The following is a 23,521-nucleotide window of genomic DNA, read 5'->3' as shown; positions in this document are numbered from 1 at the left end:
GTTTAAATTTTAACTGCACGTCCTTTGTCAAGTAAACTTTAAAGGCTTTGCTTATAACACAATCTGGATTTTCCCCACTAGAGGGCGGTATTGTTCCACGTTTCAGAGAGTGGCCTGCTGTGCCTTGTTCCCTACCTCAGAGAAGAGAAGGAATATCCATTAAAATATTTACTGAGGCAAGCACAGAACTGAGTATCCTATGTGTTTTCTCTCACACAATCTTTGCAAGAATGTAAGTCAGATCATAACACTCCTGTGTTCAAAATCTGCCAATGTTCTCAATATAAGCTTTTGGTGAGCATATTAAAAAAAAAAAAATCAATATAATGCCCTTATACTTGGGAGTATCAAGAAGGAAAAGAAAATAATCTATAACAAAATAATACACATTTTAATATTTAAATGACTACAGAAGGTCTAGTGAGGTGGTCAGATGTTTACAACTGGTTATAATGAATAATTTTATTATCTTATTTTATTTTTAATGTTTATGTATTTTGAGAGAGAGAGAGAGAGTGAGCAGGGGAGGCGCAGAGAGAGGGAGGGAGAGGGAGAATCCCAAGCAGGTTCTTCACTGTTAGCACATTGCCTGATGTGGATCTCGGACCCACGAATGGTGAGATCATGAGCTGAGCTGAAACCGAGAGTCAGACGCTTAACCTACTGAGCCCCACACATCCTGAGAGTGAAGAAATTTAGAATAACAGAAGGAAGGCAATAGTTTTCTGAATATTGCCATCACCTCTTTTTTATATTCAGTGTTTTAAAACTTGGCTAAATAATATATCTTTATAGAAACACACACAGAATCACCACACATGCAAAAGCTAACAGGTGCTGACTGAAAAAGGGATGCTGTACTCATAGTGTGTGTACCACACACGACAGGTGGAACAATTTTCTGTCATGATGAACCTTTCCTGGTAAAGTTCTGAGAAAAGTGCAGTTTTTCCCTCAATGTAGACAATAATTGCATTCCTGGACAAGTCATAATTATATTAAAATTGTGCAAAAAAATATCTTGTGTTTCTATATAAAATTAAATTGGGTTCTAAGCTCAGAGATCAGCAAAGAGGGTTTTCACCTACGAGAATATCCCACAGAACCTAGGAAAGACATTCAGGGTTTATGACAATTCCTTAGGATGTGCTGTCCCAAGAAAATGAGAATATCTAGCATCCCTAAATATCTAGCATCTACTGCTCAGGAAAAGCCAGGAGCAGTCCCAACAACATTACACACCACAATCCCCACCCAAAATTTCCAAAAAGCCCCCCTTGGAGTTAGTCCTTTTCCTATAGGAGACCCACTATCATTTAGTGTCATTGTGAAATCAGTCACTAGGTGGCAGCATATACCAAAGTATTAACTAGTTTTGATGCCCTTCCAGCAGTTGAGAACTCCTTGGGACCTAAGCAAGACTGGGACTGGAGGACAAGAGAACTTCACATTTATTTATGATGTTTGATTTCTATCACTACAAAAAAGATGAATCAAACACGACAAAAATACTAAAAATAGATGCGAATAATGACATGAAAATTTTATTTTTCCTCTATTTTTACATTTAGTTTTCCCTTCTTAAAGGGTCAGTCAGCAGAAATATCTAGACAGGATATTACTAAACCATCAGTTTGCTTCCATTCACGGTAAGAGAACAAAATCTGGGGAACAGAGACTCCCATTAATGGTTAAAAGTAACGTAAGACTTCTGATATCATGTCAAGTCGCAGGAAAGGAAACAACGCACCTGTCAGGGAGTACAAGAAGATACCACAGGGAAGGTGGAGCCTGAGTTAATCTTCAAGATCAAGTGGGAACAATACTGGTGTATACTGAAAGGCAACAAAACAGTACTCATAGCTAACATGTTATTAAGATTCAGAGTTGACAATATTCTTCCACATGTTTTATTCAAGTTCATCCTCTCACATTGCTGCTTACCCTTAACCAGTACTGCTAAAAGTGTGGTCTGCCAACTGGGGACCGTTACCTGCACCGAGAGACATTGAGACATACAGACACTGAGTGAAATGTTTATAACGACTGGCCAATTTTCTGTCTGTTGACCACGACAATCACAAAGTGGGGCTGTGTTTTTTTCCATTTTAAATGTTCATTTCTATTGCATTTTACCAAACTATCCATCTTCAATGGATTGAACACACACACGCGCGCGCACGCATCTACCTGAAGTTTGAGAAGCACCATCTCCAGAGCACCGAAACAGCCAGAAGGCACGAAGCAGGTGAGCACGACAAGGCTGGAGGAGAAGGCTTACTATATTCAATAGCTCCCAACTGTAACAAGTGCGCTCATTACATTTTGTTTAGTCCTCCCAACAACCCAATGGGACCAGTCGTGTGATCTTGACTTTACAAAAGGGGGCCAAAACTAGGGATGATAATGAACCTGCCCCAATGGAGTCAGGAATCAAACCGAGGTCTGTTGGAATTTTCAGCCCTTTTCAGATCCTCACACTGGTTTAATCACCATGTCAGTGCCCATCTCTCGTCTAGCAATACCTAGAGATCACAGTCTATTCTGCAACCAGTTGCTTTAGGGCTCACAGACTCAGCACTGGTGCTCACATGTCCTCAGGAGCAGGACCAATCTTTCCCTAAGTTAGGAAAAAGGGTTTGTCGTCTAGCCCAATAGAGCACGGCATAGCTCATATGTCAAAAGAAAGGTTGAAACAATGATAGCAAACCAGTTCCCACTTCCCGTAGACATGTACACACACACACACACACACACAGAGAGAGAAAACCCTTCTCATTGAGCAAAAGAAATAAATTCTGCTGTATCTCACTGGAGTGGTATGAGGTATTTTCCTGACTTGAATTTTTTCCCCCTTATGTCAAGGTGTTTTTCTAATCATAAACTTTCATGATAAAAGGTTTTTATCATAATTTTTATCATAAATCATTAAACAATAAAGTATTTTACAAAAATATACTTCTTTTAATTTTTAATTTTTGGATAAAGAAAGTTGCCTGAATTTAAATGAAAACGCAGCTAGATTTATAGGAAGAAAAAACAAAAGGCAATCACAATAGTGATACAATTTACAACACGGAGTCAGAGTTTTTGGATAAAACAGTGTTGAACACTCGATACTTAGAAATGTGTAATAATTTTTTCCATTTTGCACTTTCAAAAAGATTAAAAACATTATATAAAAACAGATTTAGGGAGGTCAGTTCTGCACTTCTCTTTTCTTCATTTTTTTTTAAAGATTCATTTTACTTTTTGAGAGAGAGACAGCACACATGTGTGTGAGCCAGGGAGGACAGAAGGAGAGAGAGAAGAGAAAGAGAGAGAGAGAAGTTTCAACAGGCTCCACACTCAGAAAGGAGTCCAACATGGGCTTGATCCCATAATGCTGGGATCATGACTTGAGCAGAAATCAAGAGTTGGAAGGATGCTCAACCAACTGAGCCACCCAGGAGCCCCACTTTTCTTCATTTTAAAGGCCCACTAAGAATTAAAAACAATAACTAGAGATAATTTGAGAAAAAGTGTTTTGCCTTGTACCAAAAACTCCTCATGGAAAGTATCTGGTAAGAATATCTTCTCCTTCCTCTCTTTCCTCCTCCTCCTTCTTTTTCCTCTTATTATTAAAAGCAGTAAAGAGATTAAAAAGAACAGCTACTGAACACACATCATGTACATGAAAACCTTACATAATGTTATTAGTAAGGCACACAATAACCCCATAAGGTAAGAATTATTATTCTTGTTGGGAAATTGAGGCCCAGAGAAGTAAGTAACTAGTAACTAGCATAAAGTTGCAGAGTTAATAAATGACAGAATCAGTATAGAAACCGCATGTTCGAGTGTGAAGTCCATGCAAACTCTTGATATTCTATAATATAGGATTAAAACATGAGTGACAGCCAGCTGTTAAACTCATTAATTCTGGGACTACTGCTGATGTTAAGTTATTTTTATAGTTTATGCAAAATGAAGCTCTTAGAATCACATTCACTTAGAACTATGTCTTGCTTGGTCTACATTTTTGTCATGGTCTATTTAAAAAGTTAAGAAAATTAGATAATTTCTTTTGGTGAAAGAATTACCTAATACCTTGGTGTTGAATGCACAAGGTGGTGGGATAATTGTTCTTTTTCTGGAGTACGGCTCAGCATAACCTTGAGGATCTACAGACCCAGGGTTCAAGGGCTGCCTAACTGACTTTCCAGGTATGAAATTTAGGCAAATTACTTTACCTTTCTATGCTTAAGCTTTTCCACTTGTAAGTTGACGATAAGAATACCCAACTCTCAGGGGTCAATTAAATAATATAAACAAAGTGCTTAGCACCATGTAAAGCACAGAATAAATGTTCAGTGAATTGTGTAAGTTAGGTAATGAACTTGCAGAATATTGGAAAATGCTACAATTATCTTCTTTAAAAACAAACGACAAGAAAACAGAACAATAAAATATAATAAACCTGCAGGATTGTGAGTATAAATATTCTTGAATAGCAGAATTGGTATAAAATGTACAAAGAAGAGAATTTGTTATTCGACAGACCTCTCATTTTCATTTTTATTCTGTAAACTTACTACAAATCTTCAGTTGAAAGATTGTCTTTCCATACAGTATTCACTAAAAAAAAAAAAAATTCACATTTACTTGTAAGGGCGCAGAGACCTGTATATATGCAAAAATTGTAAAAAGTTGCAAAAACCGTCAACAAACAATATCCCTTTAGTACAATGACCACTACCATTAGCATTACTGTTTTCCTCCAGACCAGGCTCTGACCTTGCATGAGACTGAATAACAGGACATTTATTTGGTATTAGTCAAAGTTCCTTCCATCCTCCCTGTAGACAATGCCATCATATCCTCGTTTCAAGAAGCAATCTTTTAAGAACACAACTCTGAAGCTAGAGTGTCCTGGGTTTGATTCTTCTTGCATTTATTACCTGCTTGCCTTGGACAAGTCACCCCATCTCTCTCAGCCTGCTTCCTGATACAAAATGAGGACAATACTCATTTTATGATTTGTTGCAAAAATTAAAGAATTTCTTCCTCTCTTTCCTCTGAGGCATCTTTAATGCAGTAGAGGTCAACAAGTGGTAGCCATAATTATTTTTATTTTGTAAAGGAAGAAACTGAGGATTAAGCACATTTTGGTAGGAATTTATAGGCGTGGAGCTGGATCCTAGCTCTGCGATTCCCGGGCCAGCGTTCTTTAGTGATTACACCATAAGGTAAATAAGCTATCTTCGGTGAAGGGCATTGGGACGAGAAGAACGCCTAATTTCACCAACCCCTGCAGTGACGTGTATATCAGTATATCCTTCATTGTTCACTGTCGAGCTATTTCATTGTATTTTTACTCTGCCAATTTGGAGCACAGGCGGTATAATAAACATACCTTTACACTTGTTCGGCAACCTCCTAACCTTTCCCCAAGGTCCCAGGGCATGAGCTCTGTGGGTAATGAAAAATGAGGTCACCTATCTAACCTCCACCAGCACACACGACGCAGAACCGGCGCCCCGCCCAGATGTTTATATTTTCCTCCCTTGGCCCCGCCCCCCGACCACGCGGGGCTCCAGCCACCGCCCCAAGCTGGAGTTCCTGGAGCGGACTTGCCTAGCGCCTCAACCTACCCACAGGGATTCCCTCTCTAGCCAATCGCATTTGAGCAACGGGACTGCCCCTGACAAAGATGGCGGGGGAGGCCTCCGTGAGGGCAGGCTGATTTAACACCCAAGCCCACGGCGTCTAGGGAAGACAGTGGTAGTAGCGGCGCGGCCCGACCATGGAGGAGGGCAGCAGCGGTAGCGGTGGCAGCGGTGGCAGCGACAGCAGCACCGGTGGGAGTGGTGGAGCGCAGCAAAGGGAGCTGGAGCGCATGGCTGAGGTCCTGGTCACTGGGGAGCAGCTACGGTAAGGCGTGGGGCAGTGCCGGTGGGCGCGCGGTGGCACTGCCAGCCTGTGTCCGCAGCAGTCCCGCGCTCACACGCTTGTGCCTCGTGCCTGGGGACTCGCGCTGGGCTCCCGGACCGCTGCGGGCGCGTGGGCGGTCGGCATTGCGCCCTTGCTTAGCTGCTGCTGCAGCCGGGCGTCCGGCGACGCGGGACTGGCGCGAGGCTCCCAAGGCGGACGCATGCGAGCCGGTGGTGCGCTCTGCGCCCCGGCCCCGCAGCTGCAGCCCTGCGCTCGGCAGACGCGCAGGCACCCGCCGCGCGCTCCCTCTTCCTGGGCACCTGGGCACTACCAAGGCCTGCTGGCTGCCAGCCGACCCCTAGTCTATCCAGTGAGCGAGGGGTGGACGGCCCCAAGCCGTTTGCAGCCCCAGACTCTTTAAGATGAAAGGGCCAACCCAGTGATCGCCTTCACTTGAGGTTTTCCTTTTTGCTGGCAAGTCCTGCTTCACTCTCCTGACCCTCCGCGTTTTCATCTGTAAAATGAGGCCGATCACCGGATCCCCCTTGAAGGGGTCTTGTGGGGGCTAAACCCCAGTTTCTGAAAAACTACCTATCACTAAATTGGCACATCCTTATCAATCGTCATTCGGGTCCGCAAGGGGGCGTGGAGGCACCTTGCTCCGATGCCCTGCTGCTGTGCCAACTCCCCTAGCGCGCACATTTTGGAGAACAGAGTCCACTGGCCCTAGGCTGCTGCAAGAATTAGGAATTGACGGGTCCCATCGCGCCGAGGACAGGCAGTGAACCCCAGATCTCCCCCTTAACATTCGCATCCCATCCAGGTCCTTGGATTCATGTTTGAGTAATGTACTTACACGGTCTGATCGGTTCCGCAGTTGCCCGTGGTGTGGTCATAAATCAGTTTGCCAGGGGAAAAAAAAACCTGGCTCTGAAACGTTGTGGCCACAACTTGCGTGCCTGCCCCTGGCCCAGCTGGAATGAGGCGCTCACCTCTTCCTTCTAATGCTTGGCCTGAATCTCTAGGCTCATTTTGGTTTGAAAAAGCTGTGTTTCAGGACCTGAAGGAGAGAGATTCTTGCAAAGATCCCTGAAGGTTTTTAGTAACCACCCTGCTTGCAGCCTTAGATTGAGGAAGTAAAATTTTGGAAGTCAGTTTGAGTTTAACGTTACAAAAGGCAAACTGCACATTTCTGTCCCTCGATGATTTTTTAATATGTAGTCAAAATTCAAGGGAATAAAAGCTTGTTTTTCCTTCATCAAGAGCATTTTCTAATTGAAAAAATTAAAGCTTTTCAGATTCAATCTGAAACACTTGCTTTTGAATAATTTGCTCCTCATTATTATATCACCTTTTTAAAAGTCCTCAATTTCATTTCTTTTTAAATAATAAATTGCAGGGTGCCTCTCTTTGTCCAGGAAGCACTGTCTCCTTCAGGATGCAGCTTAAATGCCCCTTCCCTGGGGTCTCCAGAGCAGTTGTTACTTCCCTCTTCCTAACACCCCTCTGCACCGCAACAGGTTTGAGAGCCATGCTTAGCCTGTTGGAAAGAAGATAGAAGGCACTGTCTCCCGGCGCCTGGGTCAGTGGGTTAAGTGTGGGAGTTCTGCTTAGTTCATGATCTTGAGGTTCTTGAGTTCAGCTTAGAGTCCGCCTACTTCAGATCCTGTATCTCCCTCTGTCTCTACCCCTCCCCCACTCGCACTCTCTGTCTCTCTTTCTCTCAAAATGAATAAACATTAAAAAAAAAAAAAAAAAAAAAAAAAAAAGACCGTTTTTCACTCTCACTCAGGAGGTGGGCCTGGGTTTGAATTTCTGCTCAGCCACTTTGTAGCCAATAACTACCCTGAAGTTGTTTTTGAGGCTGACATTTAGAGTGAATCTTGAGTTTGCCATTTACTAGTGGGAGATCTTGAACCAGTTACTTAACTAAGAATGGTGGGTAATAATGGAGCCTACCTTATACAGTGTTGTGAGGGTTAGATGAGTTAGTGCTTAGAACACTGCCTGGTACATACTAAGCACCATGTCAGCATGGACTATGGTAGCTCTGTGACCTTGGACAAGTTAATTCACTTCTCTTTTTTTTTTTAATTTTAATTTTTTGTTTTTATTTTATTTTTAAGAGAGAGAGAGAAAGAGACAGTGAGAAGGGCAGAGAGAGAGATGGAGACAGAATCTGAAGCAGGCTCCAGGCTCTGAGATGTCGGCGCAGAGCCTGACATGGGCCTTGAACTCACAGACAGGGAGATCATGACCTGAGCCGAAGTCGGACGCCCAACCGACTGAGCCACGCAGGCGCCAGTTCACTTCCTTTGAGCCTCTGTTTCCTCATCTATTAAGTGGAAATGAAGAGAAGCACTTAATGGGTTGTTGGGAGAATTTGCCCCTGAGCTTCTTGTGTTAATGAGCATTCAACAAATCGCTGCTGGAATTAATCTGTATTGTTGGTCTCTGTGCGTCACCACGTAAGACTTGGAGCCAAGCAAGATCTGGCAGGAAGGGTTGGGTGGTGGTTAAGGACACAGGGTATAGAATCAGGCTGCCTTGATTCTTATTCTGCCTCCACCATCTAATAATTTTGTGACTTTGGGGTCAGTTCACTCTCTGGGCCTGTTTCCACATCTCTTACAAGAATTTTGTGAGGATTAAATGAGATGCCACATGTGAAAGGCTTAGAAAATGTTCACTATTTAATTTTACTTTGGAAAAGCGTAATCACTGCTTTTTAGAAGTCTCAACCATGTTAGTACTGTGTCTAGCACGTAGTAATTACTCAATAAGTATTAGAATGACCAGTGCATATGACTATTCTACTGTAAGTACAGATGATATATTCAGAATTTAGGGATTTTTTTTTTTAAGTTTATTTCTTTTGGGCGCGCCTGGGTGGCCCAGTTGGTGAAGCATTTGACTCTTGGTTTTGGCTCAGGTCATATTCTCATGGCTTCATGGGTTGGAGCCCTGCATCCAGCCCTGAGGCTCTGAGCTGACAGTGTGGAGCTTGCTTGGGATTCCTTCTCTTTCTGCTCCTCCCCTACTCACGCCGTCTCTGTCTTTCTCAAAATAAATAAATCAACTTAAAAAAAAAGTTAATTTATTTTGAGAGAGAGAGAGAGATAGTGCTGGGGGGGGGGGGCGCAGAGTGAGTGGGGGAGGGGCAGAGAGAAAAAGAGAATCCCAGGCAGGCTCCACACCATCAGTGCAGAGCCCCATGCGGAGCTTGAACTCTGGAACCACGAGGTCATGACCTGACCGGAAGTCAGATGCTTAACCAACTGAGTCACCCTGGTGCCCCCAGAATTTAGGGATTTAAGTATGCCCTGGCTTCTTCATTACGGGAGGGACCTCTCATGAAGGGGTGGGAATATGCCATCCTTGCTGTCACTGTCACAACATGTTCATACATCCCTAGCTGCCTTTTCACAGTCTGATTGTGGGGACTTTACGATGTGCAGGCTTCCTGCCTCTAACTGCTTCACAGACACGCAACTCCCTTTTGCCTTCTCTTGCTTTTCCACTGCTTTTTTGGTCATCAGCAATAAGGCAGTAAGGAAAGCGGACACCAAGGGTTGGGATTTGAGATAAAAAAACTCGGGTTCCAGGCCCAGCTCTATGCATCTTAATTATTTAATATATATGAAATATTATAATATTTAATGTTTATTAGACACATATATATGTATATATTTAAACTTCTATTCCCTTGGTCAAGTCAGCCGCTCTGGGCCTCTGTGCTCTTACCTGCAGAATGGGAACAATAATACCCTTCCACATAAGGTTTGTGTTGGTGGATCAAATGGGCTACAATATGGGAGGGAACTTTGTAAAATAAACCATAAACCAAGATTAGTTATCATTGTTATGATTATTATAAGCTCCAGATGTGAAACTGAGGGCTGACTCCTCAATCCTGACACTTTGAAAGGCAGTTGGTTGCATAAGGACCTGAAATGAATTAAAACTTCCTTTTCCAGCCTGACTGCGGTGTCCTTTCCCTATTGTCTTCATTCTTTCCCTTTTCATAAAAGATTTACTTCTGTGTTCAATGTACTTTTATGGTTTTGCATCTTTTTTTTTTTTAATATTTATTTATTTTTTTTTCAACGTTTTTATTTATTTATGGGACAGACAGAGACAGAGCATGAATGGGGGAGGGGCAAAAAGAGAGGGAGACACAGAATCAGAAACAGGCTCCAGGCTCCGAGCCATCAGCCCAGAGCCTGACGCGGGGCTCGAACTCACGGACCGTGAGATCGTGACCTGGCTGAAGTCGGACGCTTAACCGACCGCGCCACCCAGGTGCCCCAAACATTTATTTATTTTTGAGACAGAGAGAGGCAGAGCATGAACGGGGGAGGGTCAGAGAGAGAGGGAGACACAGAATCGGAAACAGGCTCCAGGCTCTGAGCTGTCAGCACAGAGCCTGACGCGGGGCTCGAACTCACGGACCACGAGATCATGACCTGAGCTGAAGTCGGCCGCTTACCCGACTGAGCCACCCAGGCGCCCCCGGTTTTGCATCTTAAAAATGCATTCAGATACCACTTCATGCCAACAGGATGGCTGCAGTGAAATAGTAACAAGTGTTGGCAAAGACACGGAGAAATTGGAACCTTGAAACACTGCTGGTGGACAAGTAAGATGATACAGCCACTTTGGAAAACAGTCTGGCGTTTCCTCAAAGATAAAACATGGAGTTAACATATGACCCAGCAATTTTACTCCTAGGCATATATTCAGAAGAAATGAAAACATATGTCCACATAATAATTGATACACAACTGTTCACAGCAGCATTATTCACAGTCGCTGAAAACAACAACTCAAGTGCCCATCCACCGACGGATGGATTAACAGTGTATGGTGTATCCATGCAATGGAATGTTATTTGGCATAAGAAGGAATAAAGTACTGATACATGTTACAGCATGGATAAACTTTGAAAATATACTGAGTGAAGGCAGGCACAAAAGGCCACATATTGTATGACTCCTTTTATATGAAATGTCCACAAGAGGCAAATCTATGGAGGTAGAAGGTGGTTGCCAGCAGCAGTGGAGAGGGAGAACGGAAGACGAGTGCTGAGGGTTCTAGAGTTTCTTTTGGGGAGGAGGAAAATGTTCTACACTTGATGGTGGTTATGATTTCATACCTCTGGGGATATACTTAAGACCATCTCATTATATACATTACATGGATGAACTATGTGGTGTGTCACTTATATCTCAATAAAACGATTACAAAATAGATTTGGATGAAAATTTTTATCAAAGAATGATAAAAGGCAAAATATTAGATGTATTTACATAAACTTTTGCTTTTCTGATTGACCAAAGAATGTAGTGATATTTATCACTAACTCAATCACACATTATTACCACACCAGATAGAACTGATATTTTACATATATATTTTTATAGTATTTTTCTTGATACAAAACAGAAAAGGTGCCATAGTCAAGAAAATCTTAGAACATTCCTAACTTGAAGATAATTAACCATGTATAAATCATTCATGAGTAAGGTTTCATATTATGAATTTTCAAATCATTTGTTATTTTTATGTGTTCTATTTATGTCTTTTGTCTTGAAATTTGTCCGTGCAGTCATAACTGTGACACTAATTAAGACATCCAAAATACACCTCATGTGTCTTCTCTAGGATAATCGCAGAGATACTTAACAAGAAAGTAGTTTGTGATAGAGCGTTTCAATAAAGAATCCCCAATAATATTACTGTCCTCTTTGTGGTAATGGTAGGTGTGGTAATAATAACAATAATACTCATTTATATCGCATTTATTACCTGCCAAGGAGATGGAGAGATATCTATATATCTGTAGACATTTATATGCCATATATATATATGTATATATATGTGCCTTTAATCTTTATAGCAGCTCTATGTAGAAGATATGCATCACCCACATTTTACAAATTTGAAAACTAAGAAACCAAATATTTAAACCAACTGGCTATAGGTTATCCAGCCATAAAGTGGGAGCACTGAAAGTACCTGTTCTTAGGCAGGATGCTAGACTACAATTTAATGATGTCCTCAACTAGTAATTTAGAGGGTTGCAAAATGTAATGATGAGACAAATGTAAAACGGAATCATGTGTGTAAGACTTGTCACATTCTAGCATGACTACTTTTTGCAAACACATAAGCAGACAAATGATTTCTTTTCCATTCTGTTGGGAAAAATTCAATGTATTTCTAGAAGTGTTTATGTTTTCACAAGATAGAGTGGTCACTTCCTCTACTATTGAACCAGGTCTTCCTTGCCATGTGGTTTTGAAAACTTAATTAGAACTCCATTCTGAATCTGTAATCCATTTTAACGGGAAGATAAATTGCAGTTCACTACTTTGCCAGCTGTGAGGATGCAGGTGGGGTGGGGAGGAGAGTTAAGAAGATGATGAGGAATGCTTAATTAAGAGAGAAAACGTTTCAAGCATTCCAGTTATGCTCCTCTACCTAGACTAAATATGCTAATTACAGCGATCTCATCCAATCACTAAATGCTGGTTCCCTACAAGCAATTTGCTAAGCAATGAATTTTAGCCAAATTGTAGGAAATTGTAGTTCTTTCAGATTGTTGGATGTATTTGCCTTTTTGCTATAACAGACTGTCTTTCCAGACTCTCACGGCCTTGCTATTTATTGCCTTTTTCAAAAAAACACGTTCAATAAGTGTTGAACTGCTTCCTGAATTTGCTTGGCAAACGTTAATGCAGTGTGCAGGTATGAAGTAAAAATCAGCTCATCGAACAAAAATCAAGCTATAATAGGGGCGCCTGGGTGGCGCAGTCGGTTAAGCGTCCGACTTCAGCCAGGTCACGATCTCGCGGTCCGTGAGTTCGAGCCCCGCGTCAGGCTCTGGGCTGATGGCTCAGAGCCTGGAGCCTGTTTCCGATTCTGTGTCTCCCTCTCTCTCTGCCCCTCCCCCGTTCATGCTCTGTCTCTCTCTGTCCCAAAAATAAATAAACGTTGAAAAAAAAAAATTTTTAAAAAAATCAAGCTATAATAAAGTAAACAAGAGGTGAGGAATTTAGAGCATGCCGAATAGAAAAAGGACAAAGAGTCCATTTCATTGCATTTGAACACAAAGAATTTTAAGGTTGGCCTGGAGATTTTCTTAGGGGGTAGCCCTACTGGAAGCCATTACTATGGAAGCTTAGCTCTAGCAGACACTGTAGATGAAGGGAATAGCCGGAAACTACCCCCCAGATGCTACTACTGAAGTCTAGAGATCCAGAAAGAAGGAGAACACTTGTTTTCTTGTATTCTTCAAAACAGCAGAGATATCCTGGAGTCAGGAAATTATTGCCTGTTTGCATAAAAAAAAGGGGGAGGGGGTTGTAGGAAACAGAGTCACTGTATTTGGAATCAATGCAGAGAAGCCTAGTGTAGGGTGTTAAATTGCCTTTGAATCGGAGGCTCCTCCAACATACAGACCCTGTTCCTGTGAACCTGTTTTCTGCTTCACAAACGGGATGTGAGGGCAGGGAGCAGAACCCTGGTACATAGCAAACCCTTGGTAATGATTCGTTTCGTAACCTGGAGGGAGCACATGAAGGGACTTTGTCACTTGCAAAAAACATCATGCAAATAGAAGGCATTTAGTAAGTACTCAATAAACGATTATGGAATCATTTTATATCTTTATGCACTTATTCATATGTAAACCTTTTTCTGAAATGACTGCTGTTAGCTGTGTTTGAGTAATATATTTGTGTTCCTCAAAAGCCAGTGCTGATATTTCAGTTATGGCTTCCGTCTTTTGGAATCAATAAACCTGAAAGTAAGTTAAATACATCTCCAAAGAAGTGAATGGAAGGGGAAGGAAGATCGTTCTCTCCTCTTTTTTTTTTTTTTTAAATTTTTTTTTTTTTTGAACGTTTATTTATTTTTGGGACAGAGAGAGACAGAGCATGAACGGGGGAGGGGCAGAGAGAGAGGGAGACACAGAATCGGAAACAGGCTCCAGGCTCCGAGCCATCAGCCCAGAGTCCGACGCGGGGCTCGAACTCGCGGACCGCGAGATCGTGACCTGGTTGAAGTCGGACGCTTAACCGACTGCGCCACCCAGGCGCCCCGATCGTTCTCTCCTCTTATTTCCAGTATTCATTTGTATCAGGAATTCACTTCCCTTTAGTAAGTAGTGGCTCTTAAATGGTTGGTTTCTAGGAGTTTAGTGATTAGGAAAAGACTGAGAAAAACGACGATCAGCCCTCTTTATACACAGTGGGTCATCGCACTTTTCTATCCCCCTCATTGTCTACTACAGAGAAGTGGAGTCTAGATCCGAGATCCTTGTGCCAGTATTTATCAGCCTTAACCAAACTTGGAAGCTTATGTCAGTGATTCTTTTTGTGGATCATTATATACTTGAGGGACAATAGTGGAGACAGATTGGGGGCAGAGGACTTAGTAGGCCAGACGGCGTGCTTGCACACAGCTGTTCCTGGTGGCAATGCCAGCAGGGGCCATGGGAGCTATTTTTTCAGGGCTGGCTGCGATGGTTCCATCTTGGAAGAGTTCAGAGAGAACACTGACCTACCTACTCAGGTCTGCACAAAGAATCACTTTTTTTTTTTTTTTTTTTTTTTTTTGGTGGCTTTTGGAATAATTTTAAAGGTGGATGGGAGAGATGAGATGAAACAAGAGAAAACACACCCAGCAGTGTGGGACAAGATGTTCTTTGTATCTGTGGTTTTCAGATTAACAGCTGTTGCTAGGGTGTGGCAAGTGGGGACACATGCCAGGGCTCTCCAGCTCAGGGAAGCCCATGGCAGCTGCAGAGGAGGTAAGAAGAGGAGGGAGTTAGCAGCTAGTGTCATCAGAGAAAGTCTCAAATCTCTCCACTCTTACCCCTCAGCTGTGACTTGTGGCTCTCTGTTACTGGTGGTGGTGGTGGTTCGCTTACTCGTTTTAATGCTGACGACACAGTCTCCTGGGGATACTTGTATCTACCCATTTCTGATTCTGATATTTACCCGGAGATTACTTTTTTTTTAACAAACTAAAAAAAATTTTTTTTCAATTTTATTTTTGAGGGAAAGACAGCGCTAGTGGGGGAGGGGCAGTGAGGGAGACACAGAATCCAAAGCAGGCTCCAGGCTCTGAGCTGTCAGCACAGAGCCTGATTCGGGGCTCGAACCCACGAACTGTGAAATCATGACCTGAGCCGAAGTCGGACACTTAACCGACGGAGCCACCCATGAGCCCCCAGAGATCCCTTTCACTGAGGAAGCGGTGGCCCAGCACCCACCTCCATGTTGGCCCGATTGGATCATCCAGCTCTGTGAGATGGTAAAACCATACTGCCACAGAGAACTGAGCCTGGAGCTTTGTGGGGAGATCAGGCAGGATTCAGAGGACCAGGCCCAGCACAGCAGCTACTCTCATCTTGCCTTAAAGAGTGAGAAACAAATGAGCATTCTGATGAGCACTCTCTCCTTACGAGGGAAAGTCTCGTTTCATGCTATCCTGTTTTCATTAGGGTTGGGTTAGTCACTGCATTTTATTATGTGTGAAGCTTGGCCATTTCTAACAAGCTGTGAAATTTTGAAAGGCTATTCTGTGAGTGGTGTCTTGACAGAAAAAGCAAGGGGGATTCGGAAGGGGACAGTGTAGAGATACAGAATTATGTGCCGTTCTTAAGGTGGTCTTAGGCTTACCCATCTGTGATACTTGTGGCAAGAAAGATGCCATTACCCTGCCTGCCTTGGGTCCCCTTGGGAAGAGGGGAGATCACAGCTGTTGTACTTTGGAGAAAGGTTCATTGAGTGTTCTGGAGATAAGCTCCACGTCCTCTGCAAAAGGATATTATCTTGTTCTTCATACGAGAATATACGAAAGTTCATATATACGTGTTTTTTTTCACGTTAAAGAAGAGTTTAGCACATATTTCTTTTGTGTATCCTGAGTTAGTTTGCTATTTAAAATGCAATCCTCTTATAAGATTTGCACACTTATTTTCAGGCACATACATTGAATACACTAAAGTGTGAATTACTTGGATTGTAGAAGTGCTGTTTGGCTTCCCGATTCCTTTTCTCTTCCCTAGGAGAAAAGAAGAATGGAGTAAACTTGGATCTTCTTTTCACCGAGTTGTTTTTAAAGTTCTACTTACCTTTTACTCTCTAACTTTTCCATAAATGAAAGTGACTTTCACAGAATATAGTCACTGAAAAAAAGCAAGGGGTTAATCCTGTGATGATATAGGACTGTTTTACATTGAGGTGTAGAGAGCGCCTTATATTACATTTAGCTAAACTACAATAAGGTAGATAAAGCAAGACTTTACCAAGGCTCCTACTTATTGTACTATTTTTTTTCTTGAGAACTGACTACAAAAAGCAGTTGAGGGGATGAGGTTTTAAGGCAGTATGATCTAATGCATAAGCATGATTCATTTTCCTTCACATTTATTAGAGTTGATTTTTAAAAAATTTTTTAATGTTTATTTTTGAGAGAGAGAAACAAAGAACAAGCAGGGAAGGGGCGGAGAGAGACACACAGAATCCGAAGTGGGCTCCGGGCTCTAAGCTGACAGCACAGAGCCTGATGTGGGGCTCGAACTTACAAACTGCGAGATCATGACCTGAGCCGAATCGGACGCTTAACCGACTGAGCCACCCAGGTGCCCCAGAACTGATTTTGTTAATGACTGGTTGTAGAATCTGACAGTCAAATGTAACAGTGGGTAGAACTGAAGCTATCGTGGGGGAGGATGCACAGACCTTGGCTGCCACAATAAAGGACACTTGTCCTGCTGCCATACTTCTAAGAGCTAAAAGATATCACAAAAGTATTTTAAGAATATCCAAACAGAAAGAACAAGACTCAACTAGAGCTTTTTCCTGCCAACTATTTATCATGAAAAGTTTCAAACATACAGGAAAGTTTAAAGAATTTTACACCTTATCTCCACCACTTTGATTCCACAATTCACATTTTACCATGCTTGCTTTATCACTTAACTGTCCTTCTGTCCGTCTTTCTGTCCAACCATCAATTCATCTTATTGTTCTTAGGCACTTTGGACTAAGTTGCAGACAATAATATACTTCCCCTAAAATCCTCAACATGCAGTTTACTAATATTCACTATTTCCTGAACAAACGAAGACTGGATTTGGCTGCCATCAACTACCAGCAAACGTCTTGAGCTTGGATGATTTGGTACCATCTTAACTCACAGACTCACAAGATATTACAACAGAGCAAAGCTCTTCACTGGTGGGCCTTGGGCTTACCCATCTGTGATACTGTGGCATCAAGGAGGATGCTTTTACCCTGCCTGCCTTGGGTCCCCTTGGGGGGAAAGGGGAGATCACAGCTGTTGTACTTTGGAGAAAGGTTCATTGAGTGTTGGGGAGATAAGCGCAATGTCTTCTGCAAAAAGTAATTTGGGCTCGATGAAAAATCAGTGAAAATTTTTTGAGTAGAGTACAATGTGATTAAGCCAGAATTTTAGAAGAAATAAAGTTCAGAGAGGGAGCTTATACAGAGAAGAAGAAAGTGTCTACAGAAAAGCCACAAGAAAGACACAGCATAGGAGAGGTTAGGAGACATTGGTATGCATCTTGGACTCTGCTCCTTTCTACATAACTCCTCCCGAAAACCTCCCCATAATGGTGGTTACATGTTCTGTATCCAGATACTTCCTCCTTCATCTCCTACCCCTCACCACCCTCTGATTTGGAAGATATGCCTCTGGTGTTCAGGATTCCCTCAGTGATAGAGTAAAATAGAACTCTCAAGATACGATTGAAATGGCAAGTTTAGGTTCAAATTGCAAAGAATGATTTCTGTATCACTCGGATTTTGATGACTTTCCAAGGAACACCTCCATCCAGAGAGAGCCAAAGCTGTATAAAAGTCATCTCTTTGTTTAAGCAAAGCTGTTTTCGGGATAATTAAGAGGTAGCCTTTTGGAAAAGTTGCAAAGCATTTTGTACTTACATAGCTCAACTAAAAAATATCTTTCATGTCACATGTTCAGTACATTTTGTCAATTTTCCCCCTCCGTTCTCCATAAATTGGAAATGGGAGCTATCTTTGGTTATCAAGAAGGCAGGTGTTCTCACACTGGTAATATGGTTTAAGTTTATATTTCAGGGCATGTTGTGTTGACTTTACACTAGTGACTTGGGCATTGATTTCATACTGCATCTTACCATAAAGATAACTAATAGGAATAAATCCCAATGAAAGTTGGTTTTATTCTCAGATAATGTAGCACGAATTTAGTCTTTTATTCTTCAAAATGGGTGGCACATGTACAAATGCAGCAAAACTTTTGTACTCAAGTATCGATAAGAAACCGTGATATCAAAATGCGACTTTTCTCTTTCGCCTGTGTTGACTACAAAAGAGAGCAGCTCCAGTTAAACCCATTGAGAAGCATCCATGAAATCTAAGAAGCTGGGCCTGGAGCCAACACATTTGTCTACTTGCTTGCCACTTGCTGACTATGCACTAATGAGGGCGTGAAGCCAAGGAGGGCAGAGTCTGATTACTCAGGGCCTCATTATAATTTCTAATTACACCTTTCAAGGGAAGGTGTAGCGGTTAGGGCCAGGAATTCCTTACAAACCACCGTTCCGATGCACCAGGGTTTGTTGAGCCATTTTGTTTATTATGGGACAGAATGATTTGATTGTTTCCATGGTTAATTAACCAGAGAGAATCTCTTCAATTGTCTTCCTGTTCGCTCCATTTTGGGTGTTTTGCTGCTAGATAATGTCATTTCCAAAAGGGGAACACAGAGAAGGAGAGGAAGTTGGTTTGGCTATTTGTCAGCAGTTCTGGGAGAATGTTTACTCAGGGAGGAGTTTGAAAACTGTGAGAATTTGGGGGCTTATCTGGACATTTTTGGTTCTTTTATGTATCTGTCCCATCTGTAGTCTAAGGTTTCCTGACTGAAGCCAGGCCTCTGGAGGGTCCCTGGGAAGGTTTTTGGAGAGTGGGAGTGACCTCTTAAAGGTCTTCTCTCTCCCAGTTCTTGAGATTCGAAACATCTTTCACAACTTGTAACTGTTCCACGTCACCAGTGTTCCTCCGTTGAGCATATGGACAAATGTGTTCGCCTCTGCCAGAGAAAACTTCTAGTAGCCAAGAGTCAGTGTGTTCTTTATGAGCCTCTAGATGTATGGATAGGGGAGGGGGGCTGGGAGGAACGCTAGCATCAGCAAAGCAACCATACTCGTAGAATCTAGGGTATGTTTGGGGAGACCCTTGCAATCTATATTGGTAGCTTATGTGAACGGAAATTTCATCATAAAACTTAGCCTGGCGGTCCTTAAAAGGACATCCACCTATATAATATGACAATTTGTTTAGCTTTGTAGCAAAAACTGCTCTTCTTGATAGAGCCTAGCAACAGTTATTCAATTACGTTGTCTGGGGGTTCCTGGGAGATGGACCTTCATGGGGATGATAGTACAACAGGTAGCAAAGAGAACACTTACTTAAAACGATACTGTAGTCTATTCAGACAATTGTTCCAAGGTTACTTTTGGCCAATTCAGTTAGTCACTTGAAACCACATCTGCAAGAAGGCGGACGTTTTACGGTATTAGACCATGAGTCCTTGAGAATCGCATCTTATCTGTGTGGCCTAAAATGCCTCTCATGGCAGAAGGGATTGTTAATGTGAAGTATGTGTTTCTCATAGGGCAGGTGTTTTCTTCTCTGAGGGCCCTATGTCCTAGTGTGATAATAATTTTTCTGGAGAAGGGTCAAGGTGATTGATGGCAGGCCTGTCTTCCCTTCCCGTCCAGAATTTTGGGAATGGGAGGTGTAAGCAAAAGCTGGCACCTTCTAAAGGGAAGGTCCAACTGCTAAACTTCTTCTTCCAGTGACTTAAAAAAACAGCTCCTTGTCTTGCTTGGAGCCTTCCCTCATCTTACACGCTTCCAGCAAGGCCTCTATAGCCCTTTCTGTTTTCGTCTCTCTGGTGTGGTGAGGGGGGTGAAGGTGAATCCCAAGTATGGGTTAAGGAACACTTTTACTAGAGACCCATAGGTGGGAAGGGCCAGCAAGAAGGTACAGGGCCTTCCATTCCTCATTATCCTACAAGTTGGGCATGAGCATGAAGCTGCCTGACATGTAGGATGTTTCTATTCCATAGGGTGGGCCCTGTCCCCAGGCCACTCGGCCTTTCTATAATGCACACATACTGTGAAGTCAGGCACCGACGAGACCAAGCTGGGAAACAGCAAGTGCGCAGCACCTGGAGACCTTGGGGCCTTGTTTGAAGTTGTGGCCAGGAAGGGCCACAGTCCTGGTGATGGCTGGGTTTGGGTGAAGCCACTCCTGCTGGGGAAAGGCCAGGCTCCCGGTCTTAGCCAGCTCACTGCCTGGCAAGTCAAGCTGGGCCTCTGAGGTCACCTCCACACATCCTGCGTGGCCCTCCACAGGTGACTCATCTGCGTTGTTCGGGGTGAGGTACGGTGCCTTATTCATTCCTAGGTCCAGAACTTCCATGCCTCAGTCCAGGAAGAGGCATACCATATTTTAATGCTGCAAGTGCATTTTGATTTACTCTGAAGTTTGGAAACCACCATTTTAAATGTTACCTTATTTTATAAGCGAGGGTGTTTAGTTCAAAGGTTAAACTAGGTTATGTCTTCTAACCTCTGAGTCCTTTTAGTTGCTTAACATTGAACTTCCATCTGTTTTCCTTCTGCCAAGACAGATGGATAAATCATCCCTTGGCAGTGGATTTTAAGTTTCATTGCTGTGCTATTTACCGTGATGTTCATTGGTTTTGTGTTATTCTGATTTTCTTTTAGCCTCCCCAGTAAATAACAACAAGAGTAATAACAGTAATAATAACCAGTATTTACTGAACCCTACTGTGTGCCAAATAGTGTGGTAAGCATTTTACATGAATTATATCATTTAATCTTCCAGTAGATATCATTAGTTCCATTTTAGAGATGGAGACACAAAGCCTTAGAAACAAGTTAAGAAACTTGCCCAGGATCACAAGACCAGCCAAATGAAAGAGCTGGGCTTTGTAACACACTAGTGTTCCATCAAAAGCCAGACCCTTAGAGTTTGTGGGTTGAAGACACAGTTGGACTCAGCCTGAAGCCATTGGAGCCTGAAGGTCAGGGGCAGAGAATGCCTCAGCTGTTGTGGATGTGGAGCCTGGACCTTTGAAATTGGACTTGTTTCAGGACATTTGCATCTGTGTTGAGTAAACATTAAACGTTCATACACAATAAGAATTATATCAACTATATACATGCAATTGATGAATAGCAATGTTAGTATCTGTAAAATTAAAAAAAAATTTTAATGTTTATATTTGAGAGAGACAGAGAGACAGAGCATGAGTGGGGGAGGGGCAGAGAGAGAGGGAGACACAGAATCCGAATGAAGCAGGCTCCAAGCTCTGAGCTGTCAGCACAGAGCCCGACGTGGGGCTCGAACTCACAAACTGAGATCATGACCTGAGCCGAAGTCCGATGCTTAACTGACTGAACCATCCAGGTGCCCCAATACCTTTAAAATTAATGAAGGACTATTTAAAGCGACAAAAACTTGGCTTAGTTGTGTGAATAATCCGCTATGTACACTACGCCATATGCCTAAATACCAGAAGTATACTGATGAAATGCGTCAGATTGACTTTTGTGTGTTTTATCCTAAGATAATAGTAAATATGCTTCACCTATGGATTGTTTATTAACCAGAAATGAAAGTTCTGGAATGTGAATCCAGCTGGTCATATTTTAGGCTGTGGGAGGAAACTTATTTATTGATGCTTTTTTGTGGCATGGAACTCTAGGAAAATGCATATCCCTAGGCTTATGTTTTACACATAAGGAATAGATTAGTCAGTAGAATCTCATGCAAGCAACATTTGAAATGTTCCAAATATTATTTGGTACATTGTAGCCTGAGAGCTCTTCAAGGTATTGCTCAATTTCTGTTGAGAGCCAGAATAAATTTTTACTTAGTTAACTATAGATCTTTACTTTAGACCCTTATATAGAGCCTTTGATTCATTGTTCTCAGAGTGTAAGTTGAAATAGCAAAATAAGCCTGGGCATTTGGTTCCAGACCCTCTCTTGCTTCTTTTGTAGGAATGGAGAAGACAATAATTTTATGATCGTAACTGATTTTTTCACACTAGACATTGAGATTTGGTGGAAGAAGTGTCTTGTAGTTTAGATGTTGATTGGATGTTGATTTTAGGATTAGAAGAATGCAGAACTCTAAGGGTTGGGGAATCTTGGATTCAAGACAGAGTAAGTAGAAAGATTTTCTATGCTATCGGGGGATATGTAAGCTTAATGCTAGAATTTTCAAGTATCCTGAGACAAGACTTGCTTTAGCAGAAGACTAAGGATAAGGGATAAGGACTATTTAAAGGGGATTATGCAATCTTGGCATGGTTTCTTGAATAAATGGACTCTCAGGAGATTCAGGGGCTCTAACTCAGCGCTCTTGTTGACTAAATCAGTTTAAAGTTCTGTTTCCTGCGGTGCCTGGGTGGCTCAGTCAGTTAAGCCTTTGACTCTTGACTTCAGCTCAGGTCATGATCTCATGGTTGTGAGATCCAGCCCCACATTGGGCTCCACACTCAGTGCAGAGCCTGCTTGGGAATCTCTCTCTGCCCCTCCCCCACTGGCGTACAGTCTCTCTCTCTCTCTCTCTCTCTCTGTCAAAATAAATAAATAAACATTAAAAAAACCACTTCTGTTTCCTTTTCTATAAAATGGGAAGATAAATAGAGTCCTTGAGGTAACATGCATGTAGAGTACTTAGAATAAAGCCTAGCACATAGGGTAATAGTAATAGTAAACAGGTCAACATGACTTGGAGTTAATGTTCTGGAAGCACATTTTCTTCAGTTATGAAATGAGAGTGTACACATTTATTCATGATGTCAAAAACATGAAATTTTATTTTATTAAAAAAAATTTGTTTTAGAGAGAGAAGGGGGGTAGGGTCAGGGGAGAGAGAGAGAGAATCTCAAGCACGCTCCACACTCAGCTTGAAGCCCATTGTAGGGCTTGATCTTGCCATCGTGAGATCATGACCTGAGCCAAAATCGAGAGTCAGTCACTCAAGCAACTAAGCTATCCAGGTGTCCTGAAAACATGAATTTTTTTTAATGTTTATTTTTGAGCAGGGGGTAGGGGCACAGAGTGAGGGAAACGAGGATCAGAAGCTGGCTCTGCACTGACAGCAGACAGCCCCACGTGGGGCTGGAACCTACAAACTGGGAGATCATGACCTGAGCTGAAGTCGGACGCTTAACCAGCTGAACCACCCAGGTGCCCCCCAAAATACGTGGATTTTTAAATGATGCATGAAAATCAATCGCATATGTTGGGAACAGGCAAAAACTATGGCTAGTGGGCCATCTCTGGCCTGCTGCATGTTTTTGGAAATAAAGTTTTATTAGAACACAGCCATGCCCCTTCATTTACTGCTTTTGTACTGTAACAGCAGAGTTATTACAAATGAGACTGTCTGATCTCCAAAGCCAAAAAATATTTACTGTTTGGTCCTTTATAGAAGAAGTTTGCCAACTCTTAATGTATATCTAAGAGAGAGAAAGTGTGTGTGTT

General features: G+C 42.2%; 1 protein-coding gene across 1 annotated transcript in view; it reads left to right on the top strand.

Annotated features, from left to right (window-relative positions):
- The first annotated feature begins 5,596 nt into the window (after positions 1-5,596).
- The window catches only part of DEPTOR (DEP domain containing MTOR interacting protein), a 136,639-nt gene continuing 118,714 nt past the window's right edge, over positions 5,597-23,521 (top strand). Inside the window, exon 1 of the mRNA XM_025922801.2 lies at positions 5,597-5,913. Coding sequence (XP_025778586.2) covers positions 5,786-5,913 — 128 coding nt within the window. The 5' untranslated portion in view covers positions 5,597-5,785. The remainder of the gene's footprint in view (positions 5,914-23,521) is intronic.

Source organism: Puma concolor, chromosome F2, assembly GCF_028749965.1.
Source record: "Puma concolor isolate L17-30 chromosome F2, mPumCon1.1.hap2, whole genome shotgun sequence".
Classification (NCBI taxonomy): Eukaryota; Metazoa; Chordata; class Mammalia; order Carnivora; family Felidae; genus Puma; species Puma concolor.
The sequence above is the reverse complement of the archived record's forward strand: the minus strand, read 5'-3'. Positions and strand labels throughout refer to the sequence as shown.